At 38.6% G+C, this 19,103-nt stretch overlaps 1 protein-coding gene across 3 annotated transcripts in view; it reads right to left on the reverse strand.

The window, feature by feature from the left end:
* The window catches only part of TAF15 (TATA-box binding protein associated factor 15), a 29,992-nt gene extending 12,516 nt beyond the window's left edge, over positions 1–17,476 (reverse strand). The window contains exons 1-7 of one of the 3 annotated variants that reach the window (XM_045190037.2): positions 17,375–17,476; positions 10,834–10,873; positions 9,287–9,338; positions 9,119–9,203; positions 8,930–9,035; positions 5,629–5,819; positions 4,191–4,212 (exon numbers count right to left, since the gene is read on the reverse strand). In XM_045190037.2, coding sequence (XP_045045972.2) covers positions 4,191–4,212; positions 5,629–5,819; positions 8,930–9,035; positions 9,119–9,203; positions 9,287–9,338; positions 10,834–10,873; positions 17,375–17,381 — 503 coding nt within the window. In that variant the 5' untranslated portion in view covers positions 17,382–17,476. Of the gene's footprint in view, positions 1–4,091; positions 4,213–5,628; positions 5,820–8,929; positions 9,036–9,118; positions 9,204–9,286; positions 9,339–10,833; positions 10,874–17,374 lie in introns of those variants that run through there. The other 2 variants (XM_024554000.3, XM_071219406.1) reach the window with 2 other exon arrangements.
* Between the last annotated feature and the right edge of the window lie 1,627 nt (positions 17,477–19,103).

The raw sequence follows: 19,103 nt of genomic DNA on the forward strand, positions 1-19,103 counted from the left end.
TATTAAGAAGTAAAAGAGCAATGCAGTAATCTTTATTACCAAGAAATTCTGTATCTAGAGAGAAAAAGGGACTTGGCTAAAAATTGAAAAAGATTAGTTTAAAAGTAAAACTGTGCTGTGCTTGAGTTTTCATACTAGTAAATCCAAAATACAATTTCAGGGGTACAAAAAGCACTAACATTAATTTCAAACAGAAATGATTCTATGGATTTAAACACCATTCTCAATGTAGCTGTATTTGTTTCATCTCTTCCCAAGTTGTATATGTGTGGTTAAAAAGGCTTTCTGGATTCAGCATTTACCAACATTTCAGGAGGCTAAGAACCTATCACTCCAGAGCTGCACTGTCCAATACGTTATTCACTAGTCATAAGTGGCTGTTGACCATTTGAAATGCGGACAGTCTAAATGTAAAATACAAAATGAATTTCAAAGTCTTAGAATGAAAAAAAGACTGTACGAGCCCTGGTCAATGTGGCTCAGTGGATTGAGTGACAGCCTATGAACTGAAAGGATACTAGTCCAATTCCAGGTCAGGGCACATGCCTGGGTTGCAGGCCATATACTCCAACTGGGGGCACATGAGAGGTAACCAATCGATGTTTCTCTCTCACATCGAGAGTTCCCTCCCTCTCTTTTTTCCCTCCTTTCCCGTCTCTCTAAAAATAACTAAATAAAATCTTAAGAAAAAAAAGCTAAGAATAATATTAATTTTTAAAAAAGAATGTACACTATTTTTTATACTGATTCCTTAATAAATATTTTGGATATAATCTATTAAATAAAATATATTATTAAAATTAATTTCACCTATTTTTCCATTTTACTAGAAAAATTAAAATAACATTTGTGGCTTACATTTGTAACACACATTGTATTTCTACTGAGCAGCACTGTTCTAGACAATCGCCAGAACAGAACAAATGCACCTTTTTAAGGGAGCTCATCAAAAACTTAAGAAAACACTCAATGGGCCCCTGGCTGGTGTGGCTCAGTGGACTGAGTGCTGGCTTGCAAACCAAAGGGTCTCTGGTTGGGGGGCAGGTCCCCAGTAGGGGTCGCGCAAGAGGCAGCCACACACTGATGTTTCTTTCCCTCTCCTTCCCTTTCCCTCACTCTAAAAATAAATAGTATCTTTAAAAAAAAACCACTCAAAATTCAATGTAACTTTGAAATATTAAAGCCTGAAACAGTTATTTAACTTGATGACATACTAATAATGAAAAACAATTATCTATAAAGTCCTGGAAATTTTGTAATGCATTCCTTACAACATTGATGTTAAAAACAGAATTTATGGCTTTAAACTTCTAGTGCACTAAGAGGTTAGTGATCAATTTTAAATGACAATTAGAGATTCAGACCTGGTTGGTGTGGCTCAGTGGATTGAGCACCGGCCTGTAAATCAAACGGTCGCTGGTTCGATTCCCACTCAGCACATGCCTGGGTTTAGGGCAGGTCAGGTTCTCAGTAAGGGGTATGCGAGAGGCAACCACTCATTGATTGGTTTCTCTCCCTCTCTTTCTCCCTCCCTTCCCCTCTAAAAGAAATAAATAAAATCTTAAAAAAAAAAAAATTTCAATCTTTTTTGCTACAACTGCTTTTTCAAAGAAAAGCATTGTTGCCTATCATCCCTATAATCTTCACATTTCTCTTCCAGTTTCTGGAAACTGACAGTCTCCTTTTCATCTGAATTCTTCCTGCAGGCAAGCACTCATACAACCTGAGTCTAAGAGTGTTCCATTCTTTACCACATGCTAATCTCACCCCCTTCTTTTTCAAATAAAACCAACTAATGCCAGACAGTCTTCCCCCGGCCCCAAAAGGATCATATTTTCAACCTTGCTATTTTTAAGTAAAGTGAATAGAAACACAAATGTGAGTGTTAATGAAGACTAACAAAAAAAGGTTTGGGTCTTCTGGTACTTAAACGTAAAACCACATGTGACAAAGATCCTAAAACTGGACATTTTTATTTGATTTCAAAATATTTTACCCCTATAAATGAGCTTTAAAAAGCACATCTTTGAGCAAGATATTGTAACACATGAAAAGCATACGAACTTCAAATTTCAGTAACCCATAAATGAAGTTTTATTGGAACACAACCCTGTGTACTCATTTATATACTGTCTATGGCTGCTTTGACGCTACAATACAAGGGCAGAGTTGAGTAGTTGCAAAAGAAACTGTCTGACTTGCAAAATCTAAATTATTTACTATGTGGCCTTTCACATAAAAAGTTCGCCAACCCAATACAGAGTAATTATCATAATCCATATGGGTTTCTATTTATTGGCTGAGGGGAGTTGCCTCAGGTAGTCAGCAATAGGGCAAGAGCCCTCCTCCGTCCCCACCCTGACATGAACGAGACTGGCATTTTGACCTAATTAATATATAGTGGGCTCCTGCATAAGATTTTGTTTAAACAGGCTCTAAGGCTGAATAAAAAGATATGAAAATCAAAAACTTAGTTCATGATTCAGTGTGTAGACCAAAATTTATACTGAAATATGTTGCCAACGAGGTTACAAAATGGGACTTCCAGGTTGGTTATGGTGTGGATCTTTCCTCCTTTATCAGGAGGATCATTCAAAATCCTTTCAACTCGCTGATACTAAGATGAATCATCTCTCAAAGATGAAAATATATACTTAAAGACTTTCCTTCTACCATTCTGACATGGCCATAGTTTAACAGATAATCTATAGGATATAATTATAACTTCCTTATCAAGAAAATTAAGCCTACGATGTACTATAAAATGTAGAGCATTCCAAGGCAGCCAATTATTCAAAACATACTAACTGGAAAATTAAATATACCTGCTGGTTATCTTGTCCAGGATTCTGTCTGAGGTAGCAGGGAGGCTCTTAGGTAAGCCCATGTCATATCAATGAACACTGTTCATTTACATACACATGAGAGCAGACTGCTCTTTAATACTGACGAGGCACACAATATACCTGTTTCACCTTAGTACACTGACTTTGGCTATTGACAAAGGCTTTTAATGTTCAAGTCTTACGAAAGTTTATCAATTATGTTTAGACTCTGGTTTTGCCATAATATCAAAGCAATGTACACCAAACACAGAAAAGTGGGAGTCAGTGAGATCAAATTCCTGGCCCACTTGAAGAAATAACTGTTGTATGGAACTGGCTGTTTCTCAGGTCACCACAGGGGGCAGACACTCAACTCAATCCCTAAACAGCAAGAGTGAACCCGTGCTGATGTATTAGGTGTCAGTTAACAGGCCACTGACAATTTCAATTCCCAAGGAACACAAATTATCTTTGAAGCCTGTGCATTTTGCACACAAATTTGCCCCTGCAAACCTCATCTGAGGACAATAAATGACAACTACTTTTTCATTCTTGTTTGTAGGACCAAAGTGCTAAATGTACAGATAAATTTAAAAGTAATTTTAAATCCGGCTTTCATAAAGAATGCAATAGTAAACACCAAACCTGGTAACACTAGCAATGGAGACAGAAAGGCTGTATTAAAGTCATTCCTTTTCCACAGCTTAGTCTAGACAAAATATACAATGGTATGTGATTTTGCACTCACTAGTTCACTATTTATCAATTTGAAAAGAGGGACAAAATAGTTTGGTTACATTAAATCTTCCTCTTTTTGCCACCACACCTCCATCCCATTGCCTCCTACTCTTTTCCCTCCCCAAGGGGATTCAAGAGTAAGGAAAAGCCTCTCTGCCCTCCATCTACAATTAACTTACCTTTTATTTTTTATACACAAAACACTTGGATTTCCCAGAGTTATCTTTTAAAGAAGTTTAGATACTAAAGCTCTGGCAGAAAAAAATACAGTTAAGTGGTTTAACCACAAACATAGCAGGGGACTTTGTTCCACTGATGTTTAATGTTCATCACATAAACCCATTTTGAGGTAATTTATGTAACATCTTAAGACTGAAAATAAATTTTGAATTTCTGCCCTCTTCTTTACAATATAATCTCTTTAAAGCCTCTTAACTACATTAGATGCTGGAAGTAAACCAGCTAAGGAACAACCAAAAAAAAACAGACAGAGACAAGAAATGTAGACATCTATACCTAAAAACTTACCTTGGTCCTGTCATAGGACCTCTTCCATCCTTGTCATATCCCCCACGCCCTCTACCTCCTCCCTGTGACCCGCCATATCCTCTATTATCTTCTCCATACCTACTCACATCACGACGGTCATCTATGAAAAAGAAAATAATACACACATAAATAAATAACCACTGTGACTGCTGACGCAGACTTCCCGTAACAATCTTAAATGGCTCTTTAGGTCACACATCACGTCCTTTGGAAAATGGCAATGTGCACAGAACTCAAATGCAAGTCATCATAAAACCAACTGGAATTAAATCTTTTTGGGAAGGTCTAGCTGGGTAGCGCAGTTGATTAGAGCGTTGTCCCGAAATGCCAAGATTAAGGGTTCTAGCCACAGTCAGGGCACATATAAGAGGCAACCGATGAGTGCATAAATAAGTTGAACAACAAATCATTGTTCCTCTTTCCCTCTAAAAATCAGTAAGTATTTCCTTGAACAACCAATATTTAAAAAAATGTGTTTGGAAATTATATCTGTTAAATTCCACTTTGCTAAAGTCAGACAGCAAAATGGTGATGGTGACGTAGAATAGTTTGAGTTGAAGTACAACATCAGGTACAGAACCCTAATAAATTAGACAAAGAGCATAACCCAAATCTGAAAAGTCATTACTTTACTTTTAAAGATTCTTTTAAAAGATGTTATTTATTTAATTTTTAGACAGAGGGGAAGGGAGGAAGAGAGAGAAACATCAATGCGTGGTTGCCTCTCGCACACCCCCTACTGGGGACCTGGCCTACAACCCAGGCATGTGCCAACTGGGAATTGAACTGGCGAGCCTTTGGTTCTCAGGCTGGTACTCAATCCACTGAGCCACACCAGCCAGGGCATTACTTTCTTCATCTCAAAAATATTTAAATGCAAATTAAGCATGGACAAAAAATGACTGGATTTTCAAACTGAGAGACAGTGCATATATTCACTGAAAAAGACATTCAATGAATGAGCTTCCACTTTTATTCATTCACTTACTCATTCATTCAATTACTCAACAAATACTTACTGAGCATTTACTATGAACCGAGCCCTATACTATACAATGAAAGTATAAAATTGAGTAAGATAGGACCTTTGCCCTTTCTTAGCAAGGGCAGATTCCTAGATTATCAGTGGTATATACACAGTGATATAGGAAAACAAGAGGAAGGAATGACCGACCGGTCCTCCTGAGGTTAGAGAAGGCTAATACAGAATTATAATTTCCCCAAATCAAATACACCACCACTACCAAAAGAACTGGTAGTAGAAGCATGTGCCAAAAGATCAAAGTTGTCTGAGACAACAAAGGAAATTCATTTATCAGCCATCAAAAGTCATGTCACCATTTGGGAATCTCCAAAAAGTTCAGAAATAGAAATCTAATAAACTAGTTTTGATAACTGTGAGACCATATGTTCAAGGTCACTCCAAATTTTTATAGTTGAAGTCCTATTTGGGTCTTTTAATCCAAAACTCAATATACAAGTAATTCTGTAAGGGGGGGAGGTCAGTATATCTTACCTTGTGTGTGGTGGCTGTAATTTTCCCTTTGTGAATGGTAGGACTGCTGGTTTTGATTATATGAATCATGCTGCTGATCATAATTTGGCTGATCATCATAACCTTGATGTTGATCATAGCCTGACTGCTGGTCATATGAATTTTGTTGACCATAGTTTGACTGGTCATATGAAGGCGCTCTTCCACCTTGGCTAAACAGAAATCAAGAATTTGAAAGATTTTTATAGAAGGATTATGTTCACTGTAGCACGTTGACTGAGACTGATATAAAAGACCTGACCAGCTAGACCTCAACCATATTCACTAGCATTTTCAGGTGGGAATCACTTAGTTCTTTTACCTATGAAATCTCCTTATCAAGAATGGAATACCCTTCAAACACAATTTCACTATCCCTGAAGAAGTGCCACATTATGAAAAAAAGCATATGCAAATAAATCAGTGAAAATGTATCAGTGAAGCAAAAAAATTTTTAAAGAAGATCACTATGGTTTTTACATCTCCTTGGATTGAAAAATTAAAGGTGCCACAAAGTACAGTAAAATATTTGATTCTGTAATAAACATGCCACAAGCATTGTGTCCCCGGTAACAGTTATATTGAAAGGCTCTATATCACTTAATTTTAATGTTATCTCATAATATTTTAGATTATACTTTCTTATAATTATCTTTAGAAATCTACAGTACATTTTTTTAACAAAAAAATTATATTCACTTAGAAGCATTCAGAATGTCAACAAAACAGCTGCATCTATTTTTGTAACTACAGAGTGGTATTAACAGAATAACAATTATTTCTTATAAGCTGCATCAGAGACAACTGAAGATAAAATCTACCACCCCCACGAATAACTAACTTATGCTGTGCACCAACAGGGACCTACTTTAAATTTCCATGCCAATGTACAGCCCCCGTACTGTATCAGGTAAGGTTAGTGGTTATTGAAAATACCACCAGGACAGAGCTAAAGACACATTCGGTAGTGCGTTAAATATTAAAAAGAAAGAAAAAGACACTGCACAGTTTAGAAACATATCTCACATAGCCTTACATTTCATAGCCTTACATTTCAGTTTTCTTTACAGGAGTGAGTTGTGTACAGAACGGTTAAATGCTTTATCGACAAGAAAAATAACTGCACTAAAACCAACTTATTCATCATCATCATCTTCTTCTTCTTCACCTTCCAGTACATTCTTTTAAGTATCTTCAATGATAGGAAATTTTAAAAAACAGTATTTACTCAGGGGTTCAGGGGGCTTTAGTCTGCTGAGTGCAAAAGAGGAATTTGCTTTGTGATGTCATTTTTTAATCTGAAAAGAAGCCTAATTACCAAATAATAAGATCGCTTTCTTCTTTCTTTTTTTTAAGATTTTATTTATTTTTAGAGAGAGGGGAAAGGAGGGAGAAAGAGACGGAGAGAAACATCAACGTGCAGTTGCCTCTTGCGTGTCCCCTACTGGGGACCTTGACCACAAACCAGGCAGGTGCCCTGACTGGGAATCCAACCAGCGACGCTTTAGTTTGCAGGTCAGCACTCAATCCACTGAGCTACACCAGCCAGAGCAAGATTGCTTTCCTATTATCTCTGGCAATTCAGAAAAAAAAATTTTAAGTATGTTCTGAGAAATATGACAATTACCTGCTTTCAGAATGGGAATGTTGAAAGGAACACTAAATTGGATTTGAGTTCTAATGTTCACTTTTTATTTTTTAAAGATTTTATTTATTTACTTTTAGAGAGAGGAAACAAGGGAGAAAGAGAGAGAGAAACATCGCTGTGTGAGAGATACATTGATGGGTTGCCTCTCACACGCCCCCAACTGGGGACCTGGCATGCAACCCAGGCATGTGCCCTGCCTGGGAATCGAACTGGCGACGTTTCGGTTCACAGGCCAGCACTCAAACCACTGAGGCACACCAGCCAGGGCTCTAATGTTCACTTTTTTAAAAAGTCTCATAACTTAATAGTCACATCTTATTCCCAACTTCCTACCCAAAGCACACCACATCAATGGTCAGAAACCTAGCACTCACTTTAAAAATGTTGTCAAACCAAATCTAACACTTCTCTTTGGTCTACATTTATTATGTCACACTTCCAAAAATGTTATCCTTACAAAACGGTTCTCCTTAAATTCAAAACTAGCCGACAGGGCTTTAAGAGTTCTTCTTCTAATGTATCACACTTCCTGGACATTATTTCCTACATGTGTACTCACTCTACTTTTCAAAGTACTCTCATATATATTAGATTAATAACTGACCTCACAAACCTTTTCCTGTTGCTTTTATTTGAATTTCACTTAGAATAATTTTCTTTGCTGCAGAAGAAAAAACACTAGTGACCTCAGTTTTTCTTTCATTTTTTATCTGCATAACCTGACAAGCTATGTAATCTCAACTTCTATAAAATGGATAATTACTGATACTGTCTTATAGTGGTGTTTAAGGATCAATTAAATTAGAATATACAAAAGCATTTTACAAAATGGAAAGCACAATATAAAAATAGTGAATTGCTATTATTAAAATTAGTAATAAGAACAGGCTCCTCAAATCTGAAGGTTAAAAAACTATAAAACCTGTAAATTTGCTAGTAAATATTCACATATCTATCTCAATAAATAAAATACATTTTAGGGTATCTGAAATATAGGGATAGCTTTTCGTATATTTTCCTTTAATATTTTTGTGTCTGAAAAGGTAATACATTAAAATGGTTAAAAAATAAAACAGAGCCCTGGCTGGTATGGCTCAGGTGATTGAACACCAGCCTGCAAACCAAAAAGCTGCCAGTTCAATCACGGTCAGGGCACACACCTGCATTGCAGGCAGGTCCCAGCTGGAGGTGTGTTAAGAGGCAGCCTACCGATGTTTCTCTCACATATCGATATTTCTCTCCCTTTCTTTCTCCCTACCTCTAAAAATAAGTAAAATCTTTAAAAAAAAATAAAAGAATAAAATAGAATTAGAAACAAAAGCAATGAAAAGTCTTTTATAGGTTACGATTTTATTTAATCTCAAGTATAAAGGAGAGAGTCAAACTTTTCAACATTTAAATCGTGCACTCATTTACAGCTAAACAATAATTTTACTAATAACACATTGTAAGTATCAAACGACAATGCTGACAATTTCCACATTCTTCTTAACACAAAACTGCGAAATTCATACTCCATCAAAACTTTTCTGAAAAAATATTTCAAGTTAGGAGTCTGTTGGTGAAACCTGTTTCATATGCCAAGTATTATTTCCACTGCCCAACACGATCTCAGTACTCCCACTGTGTCCTTACCCTCCTGATGGTGATTCCGTGTTTTGCTGTCCCTGGTTATTATAAGACTGCTGGCCATATGAGCTCTGCTTTTGATTCTCATAACCACCGTAGGATTGTGAATAACCTGAAGATTGGATGGATATGCCACTTAGAAAAAGTTCTGATGTTTTAAATTTGTAAAGTAGAAAATTAACAAACCAGTCCAACCTGATTGGTTTTGTCCATAACTGGAGTAGCCACCATAGTTCTGTCCATATGAGGAATCAGTAGTTTGCCCATAGCCAGAATAGCTCTGAAATTTAGGTAAATACAAGTTTCATCACCTACTTAAGATGAAAGTAACTATTTAAGGACACAATTTATATTTTAACCTACTTGCGGTGCTTGTCCATAACCTTGATTGCCTTGATTTCCATAGGAAGAATAACTGTAAAAAAAAAAAAAAAAAAAAAAGTGCTACTTGAAAGAAATTTGCTAGCCTTTTTAACAGCTTATAGAACCCTATCTTCATTTTCAACTTTCAACTCCAATACAAGCTTCTTTTCTGAGAAACTGTCGATCTGCCTGTCTGAAGTCTACATTGAAAGGGGATGACCAAAGACTGTTAAAGCCATAAATGAAGTCACTCACAGACTGTTTGGACACCAAACAGCAGGTGTTTTGCTTTGAAAATCTCCAACAAATAAACAAAACTTCACCAGAGCTAGAAAATCCCAAGAGAATTTTGCCTGGGGGTGGAGGAGGGGGTGGACAATAAGGCAGTAAGACTTGTAACAAATTATCTGACGCAGAAAATTGACGACTTTCAGTTAGCGCTTTAATCAACTTAGCTATGTTTGACAGATTAATTTCTTCCTACCATTTGCCTTACTTAAATCTGCCTTCGACATCCCAGACAAGGCACAGTGTGGCACTAAAAGTTTAATTTTTGTGCCTCAGTGATTAGAGATATGTTTATCTTCAGAGTACTATCATAAAATGAAATTATTTTGTACTTCAGAACACAGCCTGGCATATAGTTTGATTGAATAAATGTAACTGCCTCAGATTTGAAGTATCTTTAATTTTATAGCATGTAAGCTTGAACAAGTCAGAAACAAACTTTCTGAATATATGCCAAAGAAAAATAAAACATTTGCAAGAAAATCTTTTTATCATTTTAGAGTTACCAAGTGCTAAGACTATACTTTCAGGGATCATTTTTATAGTTCATTACTAGAGTTACCAAATGCTAAGAGAATTTAACTTTACAAAATCTATTTCACTGAATAAACATTTGCTAGTTGCCTACTATGAAATTAGCACTATCCTATGAGAATAAAAAAGTCAAATCAGTTTTCATGAACTGAATCTTGAGATGCTATTCTGAATATCTCACACTGAACTGCAAAACTTAACAGTACAGGTTGAAGGTTGTATTTCTGGTAAGCAAGAGGACCCTACTGCATGTAAACATTCACATATAAAACAGACTTTTCTTTTTATTGTGAGCATGATAAGAAGTCTTTAAACAATACTAAACATTTCTATTATAGTGCTTCTAGAAAAAATGTATTAGCATATTACATACAAAAAAATAAAATGCTCTTTCTTCCTAAGAACCTGTTATAGTTCAAATGCTTAAATCCTTTTAATAATTGTTTCTTTTTAAAATTTTTCCAAAGAAAACAATCTACAATACCTGTGAAATTTGTTTTAATCTCTAGGGGGCATCTATATATACTAATTCAAATAGCCTTTTTAAAAAAGGAAGAAACATTTTACAGCACCTATTTACATAGGCTGACTCCATCTGCCAAGCTAATATTTAACTCTTTAAGATATCCAGATACCAAATTTCAAGTGGGAAAGCCTGATTAAATTCATCTTTTTTCCTCAGTTCTACTCTTTCATGGTATTATTAAAATGTATGTATACTTTACCTTTGCTGCTCACCCCCAGACTGACCGTAACTTCCAGAATCTAAAACACATAAAAAGAATTTTAAATCTGATTTAAAATTATGCTTCCCTGAAAGGCTGACTTTAGATCTTATAGATGAAATGTGGTAAGAAAATGTCACAAAAAGTAACTACTGAAAGAAAAACTAGGTTAAAAACACCGTACAAGGAGCAATCTGTACAAATAGTACCTGCTGTTTACAGTAACTATGTCTTTGAAAACAACTACTATACAGATGTATCCTGACGGTCACAAGAACCAAGTGAACAAATGTGAAATAACCAGTGAAAAATTCATCCTTTTAACAAAAAAAACCTAAAGCTCAAGCTATATTATCTTTATATACAAAAAGACATGTTAAAACTAACCGGGACCAAAAAGAGGAAAGACACTCTGGCCAGATCAATCTCGGGATGGCGCGTACTTCCACACCCTCCCCAGCAGGCCACCGCTCCCTTGCACTGCACTGCCTCCGCTGTCGGTCGCAACAAAAACACCTGTGAAGACTTGGTAAAAGCAGCTGCTGGTCAACTAAAACTTTACCAAGTTTTCAGGGTCTTAGTCAAATGATTCACCAACTCAGCAATACCTATTTCAAGCTTCCTTTTTAGCAATGAAATCTACCAAGGAAGGCATGAATTGAGTAATACATGTCAAATTAAAAAATTCTCTCAATACATGTTACATCAAAAACTTCTGAGTAGGCTCTATCCTTTAGGCTTCTACTCAGAGTCAGAAGAATGACCTAAGTTTATTAGTGATGAATAAGAATAATATACAATGTCTAACTTCTATGCTGTACACTGGACCCAAATACAAAATAATGTTGAATGTAAAATGTAATTAAAATATATATATATTTTAAAAAAGAGTAGTATACAAAATACTTTAAACTGCAAAAAAGTGACTGAGCTCTGACCTATGTGGCTCAGTTGGTTGGGCATCGTCCTTCAGAGGGAAAAGTTGCCTGCTGATTCCCCAGTCAGGGCACATGCCTGTGTTGTGGGTTCAGTCCCCAGTCCGGGTGCACAGGAGAGGCAACCAATCAATGTTTCTCTCCTCCACTTTCTCCCTTCATTACCCTCTCTCTAAAAATAAATAAAATCTTTAAAAACAAAAGATTCTAAGAGTCTCAAACTGCTGACCATTAGGCCCAACCTCATTTAATTTTAAACAAAACCATTTGTTGTTCAACAAAAATTCAAATCAAATTAGTGATTTTTTCACTCAATTCAATAAAGCTACAATATGAAAACATTACTGTGTAAGTAGGTAACATCAAATCTGGCACTTTTCTGTAGTAGAGATCTCCAATCTGACTGAACAAGATTATTTTTTTTAAATCCTTATTGTAAGACTATTGAATGCAACCCTGACACAAACTACTTATATGAATGTGAAGGACATAAGACTACCTGAGATGAAAAAGAAAAAAACTGTATCAGTGCCATGCCCATGATAATAAAATGACTATCGATTTATTTATAGCTCACCAAATAAATATATGAAAAGGATACAGGATCTAACTGGACCATAGAGATTAGATGCGTGAGGGAAAAAGTTAGCTTTGCCCAAATCAGAAACTGAAAAAGATTCTTGAGGGGGTGGGGAACAGGGATAATGTGAATAAAACTTAAGATACTATGGGAATGCATGAAACTAGGTTAAACTACATCCAAAGGCATAAATATGGGTTCTCCCAGCGACAACAGTGGCGTCCAAGATCTCAGTATGGATCACTCTGGCTCAAGCAAAATTACAGAAATATACAATAAGTCATGTGACCCTGGCTCACTCTAACAGAATCCTTAACTCTGTCACATCAGCCGTCAAATTATCAATCCGATTTTGTCAGCTAGCCGACTTTAAAACTGCGAACACGGAAATCAGCATATTGAGCAATAAGATTGACCTTTAGTATACATACTTGAGAAAGTACAGATGTTTTACATTCATCAGAAGAAATCAGTTTATATTTAGGGCATTTCAAACTGCTCATTTTGAGTTCTTGACATTTCAGTCTTGTGTCTGGACTTCTGAATTATTTAGAAGTGCTTTTATTTTCAAGTGCTTAATTTTTGATTCTTTGCTTTTGTCTACTAATTATATTCCATTGCAGCCAAAAGTGGTATTTTCTGTATTATTCCTGGTATTAGGATTTGCTGTTTTTTTGCTTTTCCCTCTTGGTAAATATTTTACTTGCATGAATGTCCCCTATGAGTTTTAAAAGTACTGTGCATTTTCTGTTAAATGAGACTTGTTAGTTCTATCATTCACATTCTTACTGTTTGGTCTACCCAATCTAGTAATTACAGAGTTGCATGTTTAAATACACATTTGACTAGAAATTTGGTGGGTTTTTTGTCTGTTTGCTTTCTGTACTTTGAGGCTACAATAAATGTTAGGAACATTAAGTACAGATTTATACCTTCCTGGTAAACTTCCTTTTAACAGTGATAACATAAAAACTATCGTTTAAAATGCCCACACTTTATTCTGATAACATAATCTTCCTTTTGGTTGTTTACCCAGTCAATCTTTTTCGATCTCTATCCTTTCAACATTTCTCGTTTTAGGCATACCACTTCTGAACAGCATATACCTAGATTTTTCCCCAATGTGAAAATCTTTTGTCTTTAAATTGTTTCTGTACTTTTACCAGTGTTACTTTCTTACTGATTTCTACCCACCAATACTTGACTTTCTACTTAGCAGGGTTGGTTTTATTATTCCCTTTAAACTACTTTCCTGCCTTCTTTTGAACTTTAACTTTTTCCTTTACTTCATAGGTGATATTCAATTTCTATTCTTTTAATAAGTCACCATCCATAATTTAATTATGTTCAATTTTTAACATGCATTCTTGACAAAGTTCAAAATGATTGTCAACCTCTACTAGAATCTTAGTCACATGATGCCAATCACAGCCTTCGCCTATTATTTTCTCCACTTTTTTCCTATCCTTTTGCTTCTACAGTTTTTTAATGCTCACCCTAGGCTATGTTTATTGATTTGAGAGAGGGAGGAAGGGGAGGGGAGAGAGGGAGGCAGACAGACATTGACAGGTTAAATAGCAACCTAAGTCCATGCCGTGACTGGGAATTGAACCCATATCCTTTTGGTGTACAGAACCATCCGCAAACCCAGCCACTGGCCAGGGTGCTTCCATGTTTTTTAAAACTCTAAGTATAATCATTTTCATCTTCAATAACTTGCTTTTTATTTCCTGTGTTTGCTTCCCCTACATTTTGGTTTTTTTTATTTTGCATTCTATTCCTCCAGTCCAGATTTACCTTAATTTTATTAGTTCTCTCAGCAAAGACCTGAAAGTGACAGTCTTAAGTCTTATTAGGTAAAAATTTCAAGGTCAGTGGTTATTTTTCCTCTAAATTCCAATGATCATTTCATTATTTTCTAGTTTCTTAAAACTTTTAAGTCTATCAATCATACCAGTTCCCTATTTCCTCTAGTAGGTCTGTTATTGGTATTTCAATCTGCAATTTCAGATCAATGTATATGTCTACAAACTGACTTTCACGTGTTTGAAACCACTGCTTCTTGATTCTAAAAAAATCACTCATTTTATAAAATTATCAACCACTGATTAATTCTTCCACTTTCTCCTTCAACTTGTATTAGGTGTATGACTGGACTTCTCAATTTATTTGCTGTTTCTTAATCTTTCATTTCTGTATCCTTCTGAATTGAATTCTGGGTAAATTGTATCACATCTATCTTCCGCTTCACTAATTATTTCTTCTGTTAGATCTACAATTCAACTTATCCATTTTTTCCATTTCTAGAACTTGTACTTGGTTCTCTTTCAAATCTATATGTGGCTTTTCATAACATCTTAGTCTTAGGGTTGGTTCTTCCTTTTACATTTTCAACACATAATATTCACTTTGAGATTATCTATTAGGGGCTGGCAATCCTATTTGTCACTCTCATTCTAAACTGTTTCCTGCAGTTCTGCATTTTACTGTAAACTCCTATTTTCCAAGGCATGTTTGTTGGGTTTTTTTTTCCCTATAAGACTCCTTGTGACCTAGGGTGTGAAATTTCCTCCAGGAAAGTTTTCATTTGTTTCTACTAGGAACCTGAAGGTTATTACCAGAACCAACTTTTATGCTGATTTCTTGGGGCTCTTGGACCCCATTACTAGCCTAAAGTATTACTAGCCTACACCCAAAATGTATGGAGTACAGGTTCCAGTTTACAAATTCTCAGAACTTTTTTCATTGAGGATCCAGGCTTCCTTGTTATCTCTTATGCTGGTACAAGTTTTTTCTACATCATTCTTTCACCAAAGGTACAGTCCTTCAAACACCCAAGTCTTATTTAAGGGTCTTCATTCCCATTACCTGGCTGTAATGGTCTCAAGGCTTCAGCTCCTGTCCTTAGTTTTAGTTACTTGGGCAATAAAATCCAGTTTCTAAATGAGGAGACCTATACCCTCTCCCCCAGGGAAACCTCCTCTGTGCCTAGTGGCTGGAGCTTTCCATTTTCTCTGTAAGTTCTTAGATTTTTAGGTGTTTATAGGTAAGAGTATTTTCACCTTATCTTGGTCTGCCATATTGCCAAAAATGAGAAGTATCTTGACTTTGTAATTTTTATCTGATACCAGATTTATAATTTTAACTTTAAAGGTATCAGATAATTCACATTTGTAAACAGTATTTGAATGTCTGGGAGTCTGACAATATTTGTAACGTTGATTTATTGATTACATAAGTGCTTATATTTTATTAGGTTTTACACGTCTGCCCTGTCAGGCATCTTGTGTGGTTGAGTCAATTTCATTGATTAAACTTACACATGTACTTCGGAAAGTTTAAAGGACTTAACTGAACTTAGTGTACTTAGTGTCATTAGTTGTTTAGGGGGAGTTTACTGTTAAATTTACTTTTCCGTAACAGCTACCTACTCCTATAAAGTTAGGCCATCGTTTTATAACAACATTATGTTACAAATCAGGACAGGCCAAGTTTTTAATGAGCACTGTATTCATTGGAAAGCTGGTAACTTTCTCCACGCAATTGAATTATCTTTTTTTTTTTTTTTTTTAGCATGAATGAGTTACACACCCTCCTAAGGGTGTGCTTCTGTGTATTTCTGTGGAGTTTTACCAGACTTCATCCCAAATTATGCACCTGGTAAAAGATGTACCAATATCGCCTTTCGGTAAGAGATTATTTGCTTTGAGCAACCATTACAAAGAAATTGAAAGAAGAGATGAGATGGCTCCTTCCCGGAAAGATAAACATTCCGGCTACCTAACATCCATGTTGACCTAAGGAATGTTTTTCACTCTCCTGTCCGACATTCTCACTAATCTGATTTCTTCTTAGCCTCCTGCTTCCTTTCCATCCCATTTCCATCCTTCTGTAAGACTGGATGGGGGGCCGGGGAATACCAACGGGCTCTCCCTTTAAAACACGTTACAAGACTCTGTCCACAGTCATTCTCATCCCAACCGCATTCATGTCTTTCGAGCAATGCGCTGCTTTTGCACCTGAAAAGTAGCATCTAACTCTCAGCAAGTGGGTAACTGGGTCTTTGCAGCCTGTGATGCATCCAACAGGGGACCCCGTGTGGTCCGCCAGCAACGCTAAGTGAAACGAACGCCCGCGTTCAGACTTCGTATTCTGGGTCAGCAGGGTTCGAGCCGGCTGTGCGAAAGAGACCCAGGCCCCTCTCTCTCTTCCACTCAAGGGGGGCGGGGGCTTCGATCGGTTTAAGTGTTTCGTGGAAGACCGCCTCTTCCTTTGATCTGTTTTAAGGTAAATGACACATGTACCTACAGGAGCCGGTCGATCACAGAAAAGGCTCGGTTTCAAGCTCTTGCGGATTCAAAACAAAACAAAACACAACTGAACAGGGGAGAAGAATGACAAAGAAGGCTGAAAAGCAAGCTCAATTTTATACAAGCACCCCCAACTGGAACTCGGCTCGTTACGACAGAAGGAAGGACGGTAAGTAGCATTTCGTGGAAGGCAATGTCCTTTTCAAAGGGCTCCCGGGGCGTCAAGGCCCCCACCTGATGAATGGGTGAGTCAGAAGGCCCAGCTCCACTTCATGGTTGGGGAAACTGAGGTACGAGGCGGAGAGACGACGGCCCGAGGCCCCGCTGAAAGGTCTGAGGCGGAGCGCAGAACCACAAGCACCGATTCTCAGACTGATGCTTTAATCACGGGCTTCCCCCCGCCCCCGTGATGGCGTAGACGGCCTCCGCCCCCCGATTCACACCCCTTCCCCCGAGAACAGCACGTCGCCTCAGGTTCCAAGGACAGAGCCAAAAGACAGGGACCCAAGGCACTCCCGCGGAGATTTGCAGGCGGAGAGCGTTGGGAGCGTGCGTCCCTCCAGTCCAACATGGCGGCGGCCGCGTCCGCGCCCCCACCCCCAGCCTCCCTCAGGGCCGGAGGCTTTTCCTCGGGGCCCTCCGGTGGGCGGGAAGATGGCCCCACCACGCAAGGCCCCTTCTCGCCGCTGCCGCTGCTCGCTGAAGAAATCACCTACCCGACATGACTAACGGCCGCGGCGCGGAGCCCCCACAGCCCGCCGAGAACAAGGAATACGAGAAACAGGCGGCGCGGCGGCCGAAGAGGTACTGAGGGCGGAGCGGCGGGCAGAGTCTGACTGCGGGGCCTCGGCAGCCAATCAGAGGACAGTGGGCGGTACCATAGCGTCACGGCAGGAGGGGTGGTTCTGTAATAGTACAGCCTCCGAAGCCTGAGGACTTGGGAATCCCTGTCCGTCCTCCCCTCCGCGAGCGGTACCATTATTGAGAGGGAATTGAGAAGAGCAAGTACCAATGCCGCGATCAGGGTGGGAGAGGAAGCTGAAACTTCTCGCTCTGTCTTAATTACATCCCTATTTCCTACTTTATTGGGTCTGATAGATTTGAGGTTAGGAAGCGAAAGAGGACTTACAAACATGGACTATTTGGTTAGAAATGGCCTTTCTTCCCCTAAAATTTTGAATGGTATGCCCTAGTTCGCTCCGCTAGGCCTGCAGATAGCTTGAGCCGCCTGGGGGCGTTGGGAGTCGATGAAGTGAGCGACGGAAAATTGTGACGAGCTCAGGTGCGCGATCGCCTCTCTGTCACACCTAGCTTGTCAAGTAAAAAATAGACTACATGGCAATGCTGGAACAAACGTGTGCATTAAAACGAAATCACACACGGGCCGGACTCAAGATGCGGCAGGATGGGGTGTAGAGCTTTAGTTTTCAGCGCTATCATAATATCTAACTGTCAGGCACCCCGCATCATCTCATTCAATTCTCCCAGCAGGTTGATGAACCGTAATCCCCCCGTTCAGAGGAGAAGGCAACATTTGCTGGCTCTAGGTCACACAGCCAGTAAATGGCCACGTGGAATGCGAATCCTAGTAACCAAATACCACTCTCTATGGGTTTAACCATCAGGCTGGGAACTGGAACTCGAGTGTGAGACAAAACTGGGGCCTCCGAGAGAGCACACAAGGACATTCTACCCGAGGGCAAGGTGACCTCTGAGGCAAACGACAGGTGGTGAGCAGAAATTGAACAAGGGGGGGAAAGTACTGTGGACTAGTTGCAAAACAAGTCATTCAGTATGTTTGGAGTTTACCAGTGAGGGGCGAATGGTAGGAGATGAGGCCAGAAAAGTAGCTGGGACCTTGTATGGTACAGGAGGGTCTGCGCTTTACCTGGGAGGCAGTGGTACCCCTCACTGGAGGATTTTTAAAGAAGATCGGATTTTCATTTTGGGCCTGCAGTACGAAAACCATATAGAGATGAAAAGTGCCTGAAAGCAGGAAGACCAATTCGCTGGCCAGTGCAATCATACTGGCGAGAGTGGGCTCTCCACCTGGGGAGATGGAGGTAAGTGAAGAGACCCCCGAGGGACTGGGCGAGACCTGGTGACCCATTTGGGTGGGAGGGGTGAACTCTGGGTTTCCCACTAAGACAAGTGGACAGATGGTGGTGCATTCACCGAAACAGGGAATAGGAAGAGGAGGGACGGTTGGGTGGAGGTGGAGCGGCGCCTTCAGAATGATTGCCTTCGGGTCAGAAAAAAGGCATGAGGTCATCTCTCCGTTGTACCAGCAGTAACTGTGCCTTCGGCTCCGGATGTAGCAGGTCACAGAGTCTCCGGACAAGTCCGAACAAGCAAGGCTAAGGGAATAGAAATTCTTGCATGACTGGAAACCATTTAGCTGTTCCGCTTGAATACCGAGGAAGGCAACCCAGAGGAGGAGCTGGG

Source organism: Desmodus rotundus, chromosome 9 (assembly GCF_022682495.2).
Source record: "Desmodus rotundus isolate HL8 chromosome 9, HLdesRot8A.1, whole genome shotgun sequence".
Lineage (NCBI taxonomy): Eukaryota > Metazoa > Chordata > Mammalia > Chiroptera > Phyllostomidae > Desmodus > Desmodus rotundus.